General features: G+C 41.4%; 1 protein-coding gene across 1 annotated transcript; it reads left to right on the forward strand.

Moving 5' to 3' along the window:
* The first annotated feature begins 14,890 nt into the window (after positions 1-14,890).
* Positions 14,891-18,744, forward strand: s1pr5b (sphingosine-1-phosphate receptor 5b). Its single transcript, XM_031286025.2, has 2 exons — positions 14,891-15,013; positions 16,353-18,744. Exon 2 carries the CDS (start codon positions 16,606-16,608, stop codon positions 17,833-17,835), a length of 1,230 nt encoding a protein of 409 aa, XP_031141885.1. The 5' UTR covers positions 14,891-15,013; positions 16,353-16,605; the 3' UTR covers positions 17,836-18,744.
* The last annotated feature ends 2,021 nt before the right edge of the window (positions 18,745-20,765 follow it).

Below are 20,765 nucleotides of genomic sequence, written 5' to 3' on the forward strand. Positions count from 1 at the left end.
ATGGCATAAATGACTAAAATGGTTAATACTGGGCAACATAGTACCCTACAATGTTTTTGTTGAAGTTTCATACAAAAACTTTCATACTATTATGTCAGGGGTGGCAGAGGTTTTCCTCTCTTTCAGGCATTTTTTGCCATGCATTTCTTTTCTTTCTTTTTTAAAAAATCTTTTTTGGGCATTTTTAGGCTTTATTAGACAGGACAGGGGAGAGAGGGGGAATCACATGTAGCAAAGGGCCACAGGTTGGAATTAAACCAACAGCCACTATGGTAAGGACTGAGCCTTTGTACATGGAGCGCATGCTCAACCAGGTGAGCTACTCCTTGCCATTAATTTCTGTAAAATATTTTTTGCAACAACAAAAAATGAATGGAAATCATGTCTGCTTGGAAGGTTGGAAAATAGCACCAAAGTTAAGTATACATGTACATGATTTGTAGTTAGCTTAACTTTGCTAAGCCCCCTGTAAGGTACTTAAAAGGCGCTTTTTTTTTTACGGCAGAGATTGTTTGACAGTGCGGCTCTCCTCCCTCTCAGTTACTGACATTTCTATTGCACCACCTGTCTCTTATTTTGATGAGCTGTCGTCAGCCCTAAGGCTGAGGTTACCAGCATGAGCAATGCCTCCAAAACTGATGAAGAAGCAAAACAGACAATGCAGGTGATTTAAAATACAGTACCTCACAGTAATAAATCAACCCTATTGCCAGACCAGAATGTAATAGGCTACCGGCCAATATGTTCATGTTGCCATAAAGGGCACTTAATGTCATTGGAAGCAAGTTGTGCAGGTGTATAATTCCTAGGGATACTGGGCTAAATATACTATATGAAGTGCATAAAAAGTAGTAAAACAATATGATAAACACACAAACTACATACAAAAATAGATACATTTAATGAAGGCAGGCCTGAGCCGGTTTTAAAGGTACCCACAAAGACACAGAGAATAAATCCAGCAGGATGAATGTAAACCTTTGACTGAATTGTTTGATTGGCCGGCCACTCTATATTAGGATGGGTGAAGATCTACTAATCCAAACAGGATAAAATAAATGCATGAGTGTTCATCTCAATCTTGGCTGGATATTCAGTGAGCCTGAGTTTAATGATGATTAATAAGGATTGGAAAAAAGAAATCCTGAGTCATGAGGAAAAGTTTAAAAGCTTGAGTCTACATGAACTGCCTAAGGAGAGTGATGACGGTACTAACTTTCCCTTGTGAACACAGCTGTCTGGTTTGGACAAAGTTTACCAGCAGTAGAATCTGCAACAGTAGTTTACATGCTGCTGATCAGAGGCCAATTTCTCTGCACAAACAATGGAAATGTTGGCATTTTATGAAATAACTGTAAGATGGCTGTCAGACAAGCACACACATAGACTTCCAAAATCCCTGATAGAAGGGTCTCAGACTCAGAGCTGTTTAAATCCTTCCACCAAAAACGTGACTCAATCACAACCACACAGTCCTCAGTTTTCCAGAACAAAATATAATAACAAAATTGTTAAGGTGTAATCATTTGTACTGCTCATAGGACGTGATTACTTGGGAGGATTTGGCAAAGAAAGGCTGTCTGATTAAATGCAGCCCAATAGGCTCCCAGGTGGTAAAAATAGACATCCTTTTAGGGTATTTAAAATCACCAGGGACGTTTCTCATCCATCTCTTGTGACAGAAAACACATCTCATCTCCCCTGTTGTATCCTGTGAGGCTTTTTTCACTGCCATGGAGAACATCTGGAGCCAGTCACTCCACCGCTGGCTTGTGAGAGCAGCTCCTAATGGAACATGTGAATGTGTTATAAGATCCGGCTTGAACAGCTGCTATTAGCTCAATTACACATTTGGCTGGAGAGCAGCAATGTGCTAACTCTTCACGCATTCTAGTTTAATTGAGCAAATTGATGTTAATGCGGCCCTTAAGAGCCAAAGCAGAGGGTCGCAGAGGAAAACAAGTGGTCACATCTAAAAACAAAAACTCTGTCGTTGAGACATAAGACTTGGATGAGGAGCTTAACAGGGGTGGGTGGGGCGTTAGCAAGGGAATGAGGTAAATGTAAAGAATGAAAACAAGATCTCAGGAATCACCATTAAGTGCCTGAGGTCAAAGTTGAACAGTTGTTTTTTTTTGAGACCTGACTCTACCTGTCTCTCTGGCCTGGGGCAGTGTTACTGAAAAACATGCAAAATACATGCAAGTGGGCCAAAGGTATCACAGAAAACCCTCTCACCCTTCGATTTCCTGCAGAAACCTTTAAGGTCACCCAAAATTAAGTGTATATCTTTATAAACCTGTTAAGAGCCATCTGAAAATAACATCTGCAATTAGGGAGTGCTTCAACGAGAACCAAAATAAACAAGAAGTCCAAATTGGAGAAAAAAATATATACAAACATGGCCTGGAGATGTAATCTGCTTTGTTCACATAATCACTCTTCCATGTCCTGCTGGCATGACATGTATGCCTATAAAGAGTAATAGTAGATAGTAAGCATGTAGTAGCCTGTATGTTTGAATATGTGTTGTCACAATCAATGTATACATAATAAACTGAGAGAGAAATGTGATGATAGCATGTGGTTAGTTTGTTTTGTTCTGCATAGCATAGATACCCAAATGGAGTTGTCCAGAAATGGGCATGAAATTGTCAGCTGTCCTGGGCGATAATCTGGAGAAAGAGTTTGGTCACCATCTGTATTCTGTTTCCATTGGACTCATCCAAATATTACCAACCAACACAATTCTGCACAGAGCTGGACAGAGAAGTACTAATCATGGGAAAGTAAGGTCCTATAATCATTTTTCCTCTTATTTAAAATGATTGTGACAGATCTGTATGTCCTTTTATGTTTTGTCATTACGCTCCAATTCCTGACTGCATGCATATATTCTAAATAGATTTTGACCATTCTCAAGTTGCTATCCCTGCTGATGGCAACGCTGCCCATCTAAATTCCTATGACATCTGTGTCTGCAAAAGACACTGACAAAAGAACGGAAAGAGATTCTGGACTACAATGCCGAAGGTTGTAGGGAAAGACAGGGAAGAAAGGCAGAGAGGCAACAAACTAGTTCAGATGATGTGGTGTCTGACCATGTCTGAATGCAAGAGTATTTATAGCTGTTCAAACGGCCACACTCAAAAGCAGGGTGAAAAGCCTGCTGACAGTAATCACACCCTTTCTGATAATTTCTCTGAAAGGTGCTAATAATATTGCACTAATTTGTAGCTATATGAAAAGTGACAGTAGTTGTATGAAGATTGAAAAAAAACAGCCTAAGAGAGAAGATACAAATCCTGCATACATTCTCACCTCTGCACATCTGGGCCTTAAAAGACATCTGAAAATAAGCAACGGGAAGTAAAGGAAAGAGTGATCTGATGGGTAAAAAAATAACTTGAGGAAGGTAAGAGAGGGACCCGAGCGGAGCTGAGATGTGGGCTAGAGGGATAGGAAACCGAGAAAGAAAGTGGAAGCGAGGCCTGGGTGAGAACCGAAGTGCAGAATAGTGGACTGTACAGTAAACAAACACCCCCCCCAGCATGTCCAGCTGAGTTCACACACGCACACTGAACGCTACCACATACTGTATTTCGTCACACAGATGCATCCCAGTCCATTTCTGTCCTCTTCCCATCCTCCTCTTCTAAACCACTCATACATGCAGTACTGTGCCCTGCTGCAGAACCAATTGATTTATAGGTGGACTTACTGTAAATGACTTCTGCACACTGTGTCTTTTGTAAGGTAATCAAACACACACATGCTAAAATATGCTGATGCAGAACAAGGTGTCCTTGACCAATCACCTCTGTGTTGCAAGGGATTTTATGTTTTCCATAAGTACAGATGTGCAAGAGCAGGCATTCCACCTATGGGCCCTACACAGGGAGTAAAAGCCAGAAGAAAAGAGGATCCGACCGAGAGGGAGGAAGGTTTATATACAGTAGAAGAAGAAAAGACACTAGATGACAGTGTGAGGAATTATGGAGGATCTTTTTCTTTCTAGTCTAAACAGGCTTGAAAGAAAAGTGCCATTTCTCTTCAGACACTGGCATATTCCTGGCTATTCACAGAGAGAGGCACTCACAGCTCTTTTCCATGTTTTCATTAAAGCTGTTTTATGTGTGAGGCAGGAGAAAAGTAATGCACAACTGGCTAATGTTTAAATCTGTATATCGTTGTCTTTGTTGGTGTTGTCCTTTTTATCTCTGTCCAGCTTTCTCTTCCTCTCTTCTTCAAAGGTTTTTTTTCTCTGAATGTTCTTCACTCTTTCTTCTAAACTAAATTACTCCTGGCCAGAGGGGGCAAAGGTCCCAGATGACAAGTCCCAGTGGGAATGTCATATGCACATCAGGAAGCTTGTGAAATCCATTCTCCTTTCCTAGCCTCTCCACCACATGTCAAAATACCTCTGCCTCTATTAATCCCTCTCAATCCTAACATTAAACATGGAAGACCTTGCAAACAGAGGGCCCAGCACAGTGTCTACAGTGTTAGAGAACAGTAAAATGGTTTATAACAGCTTGCAAAGACACTAGCTGCCCTGTCACCAAACCTCAGCAGTTATAGGGTGGCCATTAGGAGGTCCATAGAGACTCCTTTGGGACAAATATTCTGCCCAGTCACTCGTATAATTGTGCTTCCGTAAACAACGAGTCCTATCAGTCACTGGGAAAACTAAAATACCCTCCCTTCTGAAAAGCACCCAAACAAAACACCAAAAAAAGACTTGGAGCTGAAACTCAGTGACCCTGAGCTCTGTAGTCCCACAGCGCTGATTGGTACTGACACACAGCTATGTATAGACATCACGCTAACTGTAGGATTCCAACTGCGTTATTTACAACATTTCCCTCAAGATTTCCCTGAACTCTTTTCAAAAAGAAATAAAACTGGTTTTCCAAAAACCTTGATAATCACATAAATTGTAGTCGCATTACAATTATGTTGATTGAAATATTCTTACAGAAAACGGAACATTTTTGCATCATTTTATACACCTTGCCCTGTAATTCATCCTGGCTTATTTGCAGGATTTGGCATCTTCACTAGAATTTCCAAGTTCAAGTGAGTTTGAGCAGTAATGACGACAGACGTGCCAAATCTACGGCGGCCAACAGGGGAAAACGCACTGCAACTTAATGAAACACACGCAAATAGACAAAACACAAGCAAATTAAGAAAACATCTTCATTAATTTGACAACACATGCGCAGCATTTAGCAAACGCGCGGCAAATAGACACAACATAACCAAATACAGAAACGCGCTGCAAATACAGAAACGATGCAAATACACAAACGATGCAAAAAGAAAAGCACACAATCCCCGAAAACAAATGCAACAAAAAAAATGCTGCATCCAGATTACACAACAGAAGTTCTCCAGGCCTCTAGGGGGAGCGCTAAGTGGAACAGCTTGATTTTCGACCCCACGGAGAGAGCGCTCTGGCTTTTTATTACCACGAGTTTACAGACACGTATCTGCTGATTAAGGAACACCTGTGACCTGAGCCAATAAACTAGAGACACACCCACCAAACGAGAGAAAACATATCTCAAACATAGACAGTTTTACAGTCTGATCTCAAAGCAGTTGCACACCGTTCTGAGATTGAACGTGCCCTGGCTCTCTCGCTCTCTCTCTCTCTCTCTCTCTCTCTCTCTCTCTCTCTCTCTCTCTCTCTCTCTCTCAAATCAAGCTGTTCCACTTAGCGCTCCCCCTAGAGGCCTAGAGAACTTCCGTTGTGTAATCTGGATGCAGCGTTTTTTTGTTGCATTTGTTTTTGGGGATTGTGTGCTTTTCTTTTTGCATCGTTTCTGTATTAGCAGCGCGTTTGTGTATATGGTTGTGTTGTGTGTATTTGCAGCATGTTTGCTAAATGCTGCGCATGTGTTGTCAAATTAATGAAGATGTTTTCTTAATTTGCTTGTGTTTTGTCTATTTGCATGTGTTTCATTAAGTTGCAGTGTGTCGGCCACCGTACAAATCATTTTTGGGATTGATGAGTAATCTCCTTAGTGCCAGGATATTTGGTTTAAGCACCCCAGGACCACTGCTTGATTTGAACCCCCTTAGACTTGACAGCTTTGACTGCAACTGCACATTGCTGACAAACGAACAACTACAATTTGGGTTTGTCTGAAAATAAACCACAACTTGATCCGTTAAGCGGTTGTGGGTCGCAATTAAATGAAACCTGTTTAATCAGAAGTCTTATTGAGACAAAGTTAAAAACATGAGAAACTGACAGATTTTTTTTTTAACAGAAAGATGTTTGACTGGGACCTTTGTGACTCTGGAGATTTTTTCTGTCCCTTCTCGCTGTAAGCTGGGTCTATTTTTCTGATCTACTAAACCATGAGGGCAAAGAAAGGGGTTGTTTGAAAAATGAGGAGTCAAGCATGGCTTTGGAAGAATTTACCCAACTCCCCAGTGGGCGTGTACATGCCTATACATGTAAGTGTGTAGGCCAATGTGATTGTTCTGCAGCTACAATCTCGCAAGGTGGAAGAGTGGAACCCTGCAGTTCACATTTAGAACACTTTTCAAACTATATTAAAATTGCCTTTTCTTTCACTTTTCACCATGGATCAAATTAGCTGAAGAGGCCAGCTGGTGTGTGTCTGTGCACGATCTGCTGATGTACTCATGATACTCAATTTACTGAAACCTGCACACTGAAACAGGACCCAGCTGCTGGTGTGCTTTTGACCTGACATCTAATTGCTTGCAATGGAACAAGCAGCTTGGAAATGTGGTTTGAGGAGGAGGGGAGGTGGTGGTGGGGTTGGGGGGGTTGGGGTGGGGCTGGGGGAGTCAAAGAGACGGATGACTGACACTATAGACGTGGAAGCTCAAAAACCAAGGAAGACATTAAGTTTTAGCATTTGAATTTTTCTGAACCGCACGTAATTGGTTGCAGAACTTGAATGACATCAGAGCGTTGACTTCCACTGAAGGGCTTGCTGAAATACCCCGGGTGTCGTTCAAAATAAAGTATAGGCTATCAGAGAGAGCATACATTCAGCTTTACACACAATACAATACAGGCGTTCATATTCTAAAAGTCAATATAAAACATTTTGTGCACACTATGAGTTCTTTCAATGAGAATTACCCTTGGCGTTTATCTTTACTTCTCATTTCAGGCATCTGTTGGCAAGGCAGTGGTGTTAGATGTAACAGATACTACAGGTACAGCAAGAGGTTGAAATATGTGCTGCTGCTCTGATAAAACATCCTATTGTAAAACTGAAGCTTGAATGGGAGAGCAGCCAAAATGATTTATGGAAAACAACACATATCACATGGCAGAATGCCAAATGTGTTAACAACACAGCTCAGATCTTGGATGTGTTCAGCTTGTTGCTGAATCCTGCGGCTTTGATTCTGGCAAGTATTTGATGCTTTACATGAACTTTTTTTATGTGTGTGCAGTCAAAGAATTTACACTTTATAAGATGTGCTCAACAGGAACAGGATTGTGTTAACAGGACTGAAGATGGAATCAAACTGTTAACAAATCCAATGAGCAACTCGCTTTCCATGCTATTCTAAAAGGCCACATTTTTTTTAGGTTGACCTAGTAAGACAACAAAAGAACAGTTTCAAGGGCTTGTCACTTTAAAGGAATGGTTTAACATTTTGGAGAATATTGACTTTCTTGCTGAGAGTAAGATGAGAAGATCTCATGTCTGTGCACTAATGAAGCAAGAGCCAGGAGGCAATTAGCTTAGCTTAGCATAGGCTAAGAAAAGGGAAAACAGCTAGCCTGGCTTTGTCCAAAGTAAAAAAAATTACACCTACCAACGCCTCTAAAGCTCACTAATTAACCCAATAGTATCTTGTTTGTTTAATCCATATAAAGAGTCCCTCCCCTTCCAGTGGTCCATGGAGAATTATGTATGGTAGTGAATGGGGAGAGACCAGAACCGTCGCATGGGTGACTATGCGACTGCACAGGGCCTCGCGCCTCTGGGGGCCTCGCGCCTGCCTGGTTTGCAATCATGCAGTTTTTTTTTCTCTTTCTTTTTTCTTCTTTCTTTTATATTCTATATTTTTTTGGTGATGTTCTTGACTCGATGTGATCTAAAGTGAAATACCTGTTTGTCAAAAAATCGGAATTAGTTTTTTTTCATTTAAGATGTTACGCCGTTACCATGGTTACGGTAGCGTGGAGACGGGAGAAACAATGTCAGTTACACATGAGCGCGGCCAATTTCACAAACACTGGACTAAAAAGATTGTTGATGAAGATATTGCTGAGGAAGGAAAGTGACTTTCACTTTATCCAGCATGGTAAGTTGGACGCTATATAGAGCTATAGAAAGAATATAAAGTGACATGCAGCTGAGCTGCCATGCTGTAGGTCAGACTGCCTATTATTCTGACAGCTAAATAGTCTGTTATCTCTCTTAATATCAAAATACAAATACAACTATCTCTGTGACAATGCCTTTCATCACCTATTTTGGCACGTATTTCAGCAACATGGACAGAGGGCATACGTCCACATTTAAGACGTGCACAGTCAGCAAGGCACATGAGAACACACACACACACACACACATACTAACACACAGACGCAGAATATGACTATATAGCTGTCTGAATAACAGCAGTCCCCGCAGGTTGACAGTGATTCTTGCGCGTGCATCACGGTGTATGTCAATCAGCTGTGCCTCGCACGTCAAGTTCGCACAGGGCCTCGCACCCCCCCCCCCGATGTTGAATTGAGCCATGGATAACACATACAGTATAATGTTTGTCAATTTAAAAGATCATTTTGCAAGTCAAGAGAGACTCAGTTTGCCATTAAACTGTTGAAGTATAAGAAAATACGTAAGCTAATTAGAAAGACTACACACTTCAAAAATCACATGGGTGAAGTCTCGCTGAAGCTACGATGCTTCTGTGTTTCGTACCGGCATGACAAGTTACCCACAAGAGCAATGGATCTTGCTCGTTTCTTCACTTCTTGGCTGATAAAACTTTGCTGGATAAAACACATCAGGTAAGATAACGTTACATGTGTTGTGGTACATAGCTAAGCTAGCTAGCTAGCAAGCAAGCTGAGATTCAAGCAAGGTGAAGTAAATTGTTTCCCACAAAACTAAATGGTACTAAGACAAAGCTATGGCTAACTGTGACTTTCTTCACTTGCTAAATTATCTTTTAAATTGACAAACATCATATGTGTAATTCATGGTCTCATTTTACACAGGATCAAAAATGTATTAGTCTCTCCTGATTCACTACATATTTTTTACAAGGAGTTACATGCTGTAACTATTTCTTAGTGACCAACGGCCAGGCCATACCGCTCTTTGAACCATTAATGCCAGCAGCGTCACTTTGGTTTGGTTTGAAGGAGATGTAAGGGCCTAATTGTTCAGCTGAGGTCAGCAATTTATTGAGTGGTATGCTCTTTAAGAATAAAAAAAAAGGAGAAACCAGACTTTGTTTCAAATCACTTCCAGTCACGCTAACCTTACCGTCTGGTTGACTGAGCTGGCCCATTTCACCTTTCTCTTTATAAAACACCTTCAGAATGGAAACATGAGAGAGTTACTGAGAAAGAAACTGAGTAGAGGTCAAACATGGAAAATGAGAAGGGAGACTAAAAAGGTGAAGAAAGAAGAAAAAGTGGAGAAAAAAACATGTCAGGCCCGAACTTGTCTCGTGCCCTTCTCCTCACTCTCACCATATCAACGTCTTGGCTGCACGTTTTTACAAATTATCTCGGGATGCTGAAAGGGGCCAAAACTTGGAGATCTGGCATTCATTTACATTCTTACTGGTCTGTGCCTCTTCTACTCTGTTTTTTCCACTCAAGAACAGAGAGCAAGATGGAATTTCAAGAGGCCAAAAAGAAACAGAGCAGGAATCGTTCAAGCAACAAAATCCCTGAGTGAGCGTCCCGCAGGGATCCGTATGGCTGCCATGCGGTTGAAATGTCTTTGTCTGCCCATCTCCTCTGATTACCATCATGTCTCTAGAGAGGTCCATGAGGGAAGAATACGTGTGTGTTCATGTGTTTGCAAAGATGTGTATGAGTGTATGAGTACAGTGAGTTTTTTTTTGTTGATAATGCGTATAAAGATTTAGGGATAGTTTGATATAGTTTCATTAATCTACCATGGTTAACTGAACACAATTTTGTATTCATCTTCCATGAGAGATGGCCACTGTAGCTTCTGGGTTTAACACATGTCAGGAAAAAAGGACAACACTAGAACAGTGCTCATTTATCATGATTTATATCTGAAGATTACCTGTGGGTCAAGGGCAGAGCAGTTACATCAAAGTCAGTAATTATCCTTTCATGTAAAGAGAGCGTGTATACAAGAGTGAAAGTGTGAGCGTTTGCACAGTCTCTAACTGACAAACCCTCACACACATGCACAAACACCCTCAGGGACCAAGCCTCGATTGGAGTTGTGTGTTAATTCTGGCGGAGCAGGAATGAACACATCATCCTGAGGGTTGAGTGACACAGTAACAGCCCTGTGGAGCCGAGAGGGGTGTCGGTGTCACACTCTAAACCAAGAAAGTTCTCAAATCTGGATCTCATTAGACCTGTAGTCTGCCAGTGCTGGAGTGAACACATCCAGACTGCAACCACACTTGCCCAACAAAGCACTGAGACGCCAAGCCAGGAGAAATAGACCGGATCACCAATAGAGTGCTCGGTGACCTGAACCACCCCTAGTAGAGGATGGAAACCCCTGCATGAAATCTGCAGACAGGTTTAGATGTCTGCCATCTGCGTTTTGTGAAAAAACACACCGAAAAAACAGATGTAAATAAAGAATCATTGGTCTCTCTTAGTCCAAGGTGTTATCTGCTGTTATCACTGTAATTGGAGCAATAGGGGGTCATTTCCTGCGAGAAAGGAGCCGAATTGGGATGACTCATTGCACCATGCAGCAACTCATCAGAAGAAGACCAGATCGCCTATACTCCTTTCTCATAATCCGCCCCATCTCTTCCTTTGACTTTTCCTCTGAACTCATTCCTCAACTCATCCCTCCTTCTGAAGAAACCATGTCCTGCAAGCACTTCAAAAGAACACAGATCCCAATAAATCGCCCTTGAGTGGAGCCCAAACCGCGGCAAGTCGGCTGTAAAATCCAAACAAACAATGCACTGATGAGTGGGTTGGACTGTCTTAGGTCATGCAATGCAACCCTATGAGCCCATCGAGTGATCGCATACTGGAAAGTAAACATCACGCTTCAATGAGGCAATGTGAAGAAGGGAGGATAAAGTAAAAGAGGAGAGGAATGATCTGCTGCTGCTGCTGCTGCTGCTGCTGTGATGGAAATAAATGGACAAAAAAGAGATACAATTGCAAGCAGTCAGGAATGTTTTCTTATCGTCACAGAGCTGGTCTGGCTAGACTGATTTTGGGGACTTATCAGTGGATTAGGACAGAGGACAGAGTGGTGATAGATTGCAGGAGGGGCAGCGGTGAGATAGCCTTAGAAAGACCCCAGCCTGAAGTGTTTAGGTGATGAGGAAGATGACTAGAGAGAACTTGGCAGGCAAAGACCATTTAGATGGTGTTTTGAGGCCCAATATGCCATTCTCATATCTTTGCCTCTTAGGTAATCAAAACCTCAACTCTTCTCAATGTCTAAAAGACAAAAGTTAAAGCTGTGAAATAACGTCTGGGAGGAAGTGCAGGTCAGGTTCATGTGCAGGCCAAAAATCACCTTTAAATGATGCCATTAGAGTTATGTTTCCAACTCTCAAACTGTAGGTGGTCCTGAGTTTTAGACTTGTATACTTTTGACAACCATGTCTCTCCACACAGGATGAAAAATATCAAGGCCGTAAAAATATTTAACACTACAGCTGAAACTTGTAGCTGCCAGCACTGCTAGCTTAGAGAAGCCATCATAACATCACTCCAACGAGAAGAATCAAATCAGCGGGGCGGCTGTGGTCAACCAAAAAATAAACCTTTCCTGCAAACAGGTCCTATCGGTCACATAACTGGTCCATCAAGGTCAACATTCCATCCACACCCAAAAAGGAGCAGGCTCAGCTAAAAGCAGTCAGCATCACAGCAGTGTGTGTGGCCAAAAACATACGTTAAGAATACCAGAGAGGAAAATCCACATGGAACGTGTGTTTCCAGTGTTGCTGCACAGAAAATGGAGCATTTAGAAGAGTGAATGTGTGGTGAAACTTTGAGTGAGGAATGAAAGCAATCATGAAACGTGTGATAAAGAAGAAGGAAGGAAACAGTAACAGAAAAACAGACTGAGTAACACGTGAATGAGCAAGTAGAAAAGATGAAAGAGGACAGCTTTTCCTTCCTGTGCAGAGTTGTGTGAGTCCTATCTGTCTGTTAGACTATGCATCCTCATTGTCAGACCGTTGTTTCTCTCTGAGGCTTTGATGTGAGGCCTCTGTGTTCACCCTGACAAGATATTTCTCTTTAATGATCTACTGATAGGTTCCCCTCCTACACACAGCGGTGCAGACAGCAGGAAGTATGGATGAAACATGTAACATATATACACACACACACACACACACACACACACACACACACACACACACACACACACACACACACACACACACACACACATGTTAATAATAATAATAATAATAATAATGATACATTCCCTAGCCCCTTACCCTAACCTTAACCATCACAACTAAATGCCTAACATTAACCCTTACCCTCACCCTAACCATAACCTAATTCTAATCCTAAAACCAAGTCTTAACCCTCAAACAGCCCTTTAACCAGCATTTTGGGCCCCACAAGGCTGTGCAGACCCCACAAGTATACTGTATTCCCCGTTTTTTGGACCCCACGAATATAGTAAAACAAGCACACACACACACACACACACACACACACACACACACACACTTTAAACAGTCAAACAGAGCGGTAAAAAAGAAACGTTCACCCACCAACTTCAAGTCCTTTACCCGCCTCTCAAACACATACGCATGCATGCAGTGATGCAAATAGGACGTAGTCGTCGTTTGTGATGAGGAAGTTCATGTTTTTATTCCAGCCAACGGACTGATCCCATTTTAACTGCTGTTTTGATGCAAAGTTCCAAGCATCTTTTCAATAAGTTGGCTCGGGGGTATGTGACGGTAATGTTTGATCTGTTGATTCGCTGATGTGTGTCAGTATGTCAGCAGTCACACTTAGGTTATCAGGAGCCCGAAAAACAGGCACTTGACCCTGTCAGACACAAATGTAAAAGTCAGAGTGAAATATAGAAGAGGTGTGATATGAAAGAAAGAAAGAAAGAAATATGCTTGTGTATTTTCCACATTTAGACACAGATGTACACAAAGGAGCCAGAGGATTCCTCAGCTAAACCAGGTAATCAAACAGAAAACAGGTTTAGTTGAGGGAAACCATCATTTTAATAGTCAAACAGACCCTGTAGTGTAGTGTAACGTATCCGAGCAACAGCCGGATAAAGAGCAGGATTTCCAACTGTCAAAACACTGTGGGTAAGGAAAGTAAATAGGTGTCTCAGCAAATGCAAAGTCACTGATGTTTCTGATGTGTCCAGGTGGGTTTGTGTGTTAACATCAATCAATCATTGGCTTTGAAACATTCAAAATACAAGTAAAAGTTTTAATTGAGGTTTATACAGCGTACCTCTCCCCTGTTTTATTTTGTGCTGCTAAACCCTCTGCACGCCCTGCAGGGGAGGTTTAGCAGGTGAGCCGCTGAAGCGTGTCAAAGCACGCCGCAATCTCATTGACAGGCTCATTGGGATGCCATCATTGTGACATAAACCATGTGAATCGGATTTGCTTCACTTCCCTGGATGCATAAGTAGGGGGTTATAAAATAGATAATCGTGGGAGCAATAAATCTAAACTCGAGAAAAACAAAAGCTTAGTGTGTATTTCAGTTGGCTCAGGGAGTTTGGGGAATTGTTACTGAGCCGTATCTTTCCAAAACTGGTTGAACAGGACAATAGCAGCTTTTATTTCTTTCTTTCGAAACTGGTGTTTATTTTAACACATGAACTCCTGAAAATGAAAGGCACTTAATATAATAATTTGATGTAATATGGATTGTTCTCAGTGCACTTTCTGATGTTTCTACAGTCTTGCAGCTGATGACAATGGCAACACCTGTAGTCTTCTTATAGCTAACACACTGTATATTGCATGCAGATATCACATTTACCTAACTGTAGGGAAAGTTTGAGGAGGGGGCCTGTGTAAGCAAAGTCAACTACTTTTCATGTTATCTTTGTACACAGATAAGGTAAATGGACTGTATTTATGAAGCGCTTTTCTAGTCTGAATGACTACTCAAAGTGCTTTCACATAGTACAGGAACCATTCACGCACTGTGGCCGAAGCTGCCCTACAAGGTGCCGCCTGCTCATCAAATAAACATTCACACACATTTAAACACTGATGGCGCAGCATCGGGAGCAATTCGGGGTTCAGTGTCTTTCCCAAAGACACTTCGACATGGGACTAGGCCAGGGATCGAACCACAGACATTCCGATTGGTGGACGACCACCTGAGCCACAGCTGTGTTAGCCTGCAGACCAATGACATTATGTGAACTTTGAAATGTGAAGAAGTGTCACGGCTGCAACTGTTGTGGCAGTGTAATCAGAGCCACTGATTACACTGACGGGCATCAGTGAGATAATGTAGTGCTCGCTGCAGCTCATCTGTCAATCACTATGAAAAGATCTTAAAGTGTGCAGCCAGGAGAATTTTCTTTTGCTATATATGTGTGTTAATGTATGCAAGAGAGAGAGAGAGAGAGAGAGAGAGAGAGAGAGAGAGAGAGAATTTGAGTGGGAGAGAGAGTTTGGGTTAAGACCAACCCCCTTTAGCATGTTTCAACTGGTCTTACTTCACTCCCGCTGCCTTGTCAGTTTGACTGTGAATCACTTGGTGCTCGTGTTTGGATTCTCCTCACTGAAAAGCAGATGAAGTGCAGGATAAGAGCAACATTACATCAATTTCAAGGTAATTTCTTTGTGATTATTTTTTATTGTGATGCAATATGGGATAGATGTAATAGATATGATTACATTGTGTCATGTTTATACAGAACAGAATGTTAGGAGAAACAAATATTTTTTACTTTAGAGGATTTTTTGTGATTGTTTTTTATTTTACCATAATGTTCAAATTAATCTATTGCTTTATGACACTATTTACACCTGAGGAAAAGAAAGGCTGCAGAAACTTTAAAGCTAAACTTCATAGGAGATTGTACTATAAGCAGTATATGGTGCAAAGGTCACAACAAATAAACTAATATAATATAATAATAGTTTGTTTTAAATTGTTTAAATAAGTCAGTATTTTTTTAAAGAAAAATCTCGTCATTATTCTAAACACAAATGCTGATTCTCGTGATTATAACATACATATTCTCGCATGATGGATAATTGACATTGAGATACAGGTATTCATTCATGATCTCATTCATATCTTAATTCATGGCATAGTTTCAATCCATTCTATGCTCAGCTGTTTGCACCAACATGAACAAGTTATATTAATTTCCTAAATTCTTGGCAACAGACTGAATGAGTTAAAGCCTCCAGACCGTTTGTTAAATGTTAACATATGACTATAGAAGCGAGAAAAACATTCCCTCACACGACAGAGACTCAGGAATGCAACCCTAATCACCCCTGATTGTTCTCAGCAATAACAATGTAAGCTAAAATAATTCAACCACAACCTTCAGTGTAGTCATGATTACAGTTTCCCAAATGTCATAAACTTTGGGCATGCTGTTTAAGTGTATTTGCATGTGTGGGAGACTTCCAACACACTTCATTTGTACTGTGAAAGTGAAATGGTGATGCTGGGGGGGAAAGCTGCTACATGTGTGCCAAATTAAGTGCATATGTTGTGACTGTTCTTGTCTAACAACCTTACAGTGATTGATGTACACTTTAAACACAATTGGAAAGACTAAATGTTTGTTTGACATTCAAATTATCCCTCTGTCCTTTTGGACGATAGTATCACATTCATGAGGTCATAACAGTTTCATATCATCACAATTTTTACTCAAATGTCACAGAAAAGTAGACATGTGAGACATACTGTAGACTGTTTCAGTATTCACATCACCGGCCTGCGATTGCATTTTATCTGGCTAAATGTCTTTAATGTCAGTGTAAAATAACTTCCTCCTTTTAAAATGTATACATGTTCACTCACTTCCTTTAATTGAATTAAGTATGATGTTTTCAAGTTAATCTTTAAGGATTATGGTTTCAGATATCAGTGGGTCTTCATCTTTTCTTTCCAAATGTTTTCATGTTTTTATCATGTCTTTCTGCAGCGTCTGGACCCTCTAACCAGGACAAACAGAGCTCAAGAGCACCGTCTCCTGGCAGGAATCATCTAGGGATTCTGGAGGATTACACTGTATCAAGTTCATGTAATCCCTCCCTTTATTTAAGGACACAGACATTTTTTGTGTATCTTTTTTGTACTTGGGCAAATTATTCACAGCTCCAACTGCGAAAAGCATGTCAACAAAAATGACTTTATAGCCACTGACTGCATGCAGAATAGAAGAAAAGCAACAAAGCATGGAGGCTTCAAGATCTGCTCATGCAGGGACACCCCCCGCTACACCCATATTCCCCACCTCCCCTACTCCCTCCTCTCCAGGCTACTTGCAGTTCTTCTGGGAGTACCAGGACAATTCTGTCCTTGTGGAGCATTACAACTACACCGGCAAGCTGCAGAAAGACCGCTACCGCGAAGGACTCAAACCTGAGGGCATTGCGTTCCTGGTGGTGTGTCTCCTCATTGTCCTGGAGAACGCTGTGGTTCTTATCGCCATTTGGAGGAACAAGAAGTTCCACCTGCCCATGTATTACCTGCTGGGAAACCTGACCCTATCTGATCTTCTGGCTGGGATTACATATATGGCCAACATCATCATGTCTGGAGCTAATACTTTAAAACTGACGCCGTTGCTATGGTTCCTCAGGGAGGGAGGGGTCTTCATCACTCTGGCTGCCTCTATTATTAGTCTGCTTGCCATTGCAATTGAACGCCATGTTACTATGGTGACTATGAGGCCATACCATGGGGCAAAGCGGGGACGGATGTTGGCATTGATTGGTGCAAGTTGGGCCCTGGCAGGATTTTTGGGGGTCCTCCCAATTTTGGGGTGGAATTGCATCCACAGACTGGACCAGTGCTCAATAGTTCTCCCGCTTTATGCCAAGAGCTACATCCTCTGCTGCGTGTCTGTGTTCAGTGCTGTGCTCCTGGCCATTGTGGTCCTTTACGCCAGAGTTTTTCGCATTGTCCGCACCAACACGCAGCGACAGCGGCTGGGCCTGTCAGGTAGCATGAGGAAGGGCTTAGCGAGGAAGTCGCAGAAGTACATCGCCCTCCTCAAGACAGTCACCATTGTGCTAGGTGTCTTCATCGTCTGTTGGCTGCCCCTCTTTGTCCTCCTCCTCCTGGATTTTTTCTGCCCCACCCGCAGTTGTCGCCTGCTCTACAAGGCTGATTACTTCCTGGGAGTAGCTATGGTCAACTCGCTCCTCAACCCCATCATCTATACTCTGACCAGTAAGGACATGAGGAGAGCTATTCTGAGGCTGCTCTGTCGGCCGTGTCTGATGACCAGAGATGGCCAGGTGAAGAAGATTGGGATGCCATTCCTGGAGTGCAGTTTCAGTAAAACTGAGGTGGCGTCCCAGAAGTTAGAGGGAGGACCGGAGACGACTATTTCCTCTGGGAACATTATCACCACCCCATCGCCTATTAAGGCTTTTTACCCCAAACTCTTCAAGTCATAAGGACTTAGACTGACTAATTGAGTCCATAAGTGTGTGAATGGGCTTCCCATTAAACAGAGGACATCTTCTCCAGAGAGGAAAAAGTTCTGGTTTTCTCCAATTTGGAGTATAGCCAGGAACAAAGGGCGTATGAAATATTTAAGGCACAAGAGAATCACGTTTAGACAAATCACCATGACAATTTAGAAGTAGTGCTGAACTTCATTGTGAGATGAAAAAAACTAAATGCTATAAGGATGCCACTCAAATGTGAACAAGCAAACATACAGTACTTTTTATGAGTAGATGCAAGACATGAGTCTCCTTAACTAATTTGCACTGAAATATCACAATGAATGGAAAAACAGTCTCAGATTAAATGTTCCTGTGGTTCTGTAGTTTGTGTCTAAGCTTGGAAGGAGACTTCTGAAAACCCAAAAACTCATGACTGATAAAATGTAAATGTTACATTTTCTGGGTTAATGGTGTGGTTGGCTTTGCCTTTTTTGCAGTTTCTTATTGAAGGGCTTTGAATACAGCACTAACAGGTCTAATATGTGCGGAGGGTAATCTGTGCATCTGCAGACACCTGGGTTTCGCTGGTTCGAAGGCCCAAGTTGTGCTAGATTTGTTAAGATAAAATCACGCGGAGCACCCCTACACATATCTGTGTACATGATGCAGGGAGAGTTAGGTGGAAACTGAAAGAAAACACGAAAGAGAGAGTAAAGAACGACTGTGTCATAGTTGTGGGAGGTAGGCGCAGCATTAAAATCCCCCCACTGTTTTGAAATGACAGATGGTTAACCTATCTGATAACAAGTGGAAAGTTGTTGGGGTTTGGTGTCCGATTTTTTTAAATGTCAGTCTGGCATCTGCATGAAAACTGCAACAGCAACATAAACAACAAAATGTCATCATATAATGTGATTAACTGACAGATGTAACAAAAAACGTCTTTCTTTCCACCATGACATGCTGATAGTTTAACTGAAACCAAATCAGCTGCAATTGCATCACTTGTAATTATAAGCCAAATAAATTATTATTATTTCAACTTGCAAATAAAGTTATAGATGTAATTAATCATCATCATCAAGCTGCAGGACGTTTGAGGACAAGAACGTGCCTGCACTTGTAAGCTAAATCATGTGGAATCAGTGCAATTAATCCAATATCCAATACCTTCGCTATCCATCTTGTTAACAAAATATTTCCAGTTATAGTTTAAGGCAGGGGTCTTCAACGTTTTTTAAGCCAAGGACCTCTTAACTGAAAGAGAGAAGGATCAGGGACCCCCTACTACATAGATTGCATAAAATGAAGTTGCATATTAAACTGGGCCTACAATAACGTTGGGGCAGCCTTAAGCCTTTATACATACCTTTTTAGTGCATAGAATACTAAGCTATTAAAATAATTGTTGGTATGATTTTATAAATCATGTTTTTATGCTGCACAGTGAATCCTTAGGATTAACTGGATCTGTAAGCGTGGCCAGCAAGCCTATCATCATTGGGTTTTTTTCACATTTAAATTTTTTGAAAAAAACTTTTGCAAAGAAATGAGTTAGGCAATGTGCGGGAGTTTCTTTGCAACTTTTGACTTACTTATCCCCCTCCGACGCACCTGTCTCACGTTATAGATGTGCAAAGTATGTTTCTGTAATGAAAAACTTTCAAAAAATTAACAATAATTTGGTGGCCCCCCTGCAGTCACTCTGAGGACACCCTAGGTGCCCCGGACCCCCTGTTAAAGATCTCTGGTTTAAGGTATTGCATTTTTCTTATTAGGAAATGACATCCATCTTTTTATAAAGATGATTTTTAGTGCAGTCTTTCCACACCTTAATTCATGAATGAGGAAGTGTGCTTTTTTTATACTGTAATTCATGTAGTGAACTTTTTGTATTTCTGAAGACTTTTCATATCATCTGTATTGTAAATTATATCTATTTTGTTACAAGAAAAGGCAACTTTACCTTTCTTTTCATAAAAGAAATAAAATGTTTTCTTAAAGTATTCAGAAGAGTTTTTGGTTTGTTTTCACTGTGCGTATCTGTGTATATTTCTGAGGTTGTGTGAATGGAAGAACTGTTCTTGAAGAAGCACCACAGGAAGTCAGCCCCCTTGTCTCACATCTGGTAATGGCATTGGCCTAGATACAGCCTTCTTCTCCAAGCTCTGCATGTCTCAGGACAGCTCAAGCACCACACAATGTGCCTTTTATTTTAAATACTTTTTTTTAATTCTGTCAACCTGTGGGTGAGATTGGCCACAACCTCACTCACTCCCGCTGTTCACGCTTATCCTGGCTAAAACAGAGATAGATAACATGCAACTGGCTTTTGCTCCCTGCAAGCAGCACCTTCTGTAGACAGGAACAACTCAACAGACTGTTAATTCAACTTCTTCTATTTCCCTACTGATGGCTGAAAAAGTGGCAGTGATATTTAGCATGTGCTAACAGTGTATGTGCAGTAATCTATTTGGGGACATATGCTAACTTTTCACACCTCTCACAGGAAAATGATTATGCGAAAAGCAACTCAAAGACATTTGTTTGCTTAATGCTTAGCAAAGTCTAGTGGTACCAAACAGGTATCCTGACAACTTATATAGTTGTTTCATTTTTGATTTAACCCCCAGTGATCCAAAGACATAGTTATCTACAATAAAAGGTACCACATGGCACTGGGATACCTTTGAAACGATTTGTTTGGGTCCTGGTGTTCCTCCAGATGTTTGCTGTATCCACCAGCACTGTGCCTGCTGACAGAGGTCAACATGTCAGGGAATCTTTCCTGGCCCCCAGCTTCCTCCCGGCTGCTGAAATCATACAACAAGCTGGACAGGTAGAGGTCATAAGTCATCTGTTGTGATCGCCAAGGACAGTCCCAATCACAGACTTGTATTACAGATGTGCAGATACATGCTGTACTGCTCCCTGCT

Source organism: Sander lucioperca, chromosome 4 (genome assembly GCF_008315115.2).
Source record: "Sander lucioperca isolate FBNREF2018 chromosome 4, SLUC_FBN_1.2, whole genome shotgun sequence".
NCBI classification, from domain to species: Eukaryota; Metazoa; Chordata; class Actinopteri; order Perciformes; family Percidae; genus Sander; species Sander lucioperca.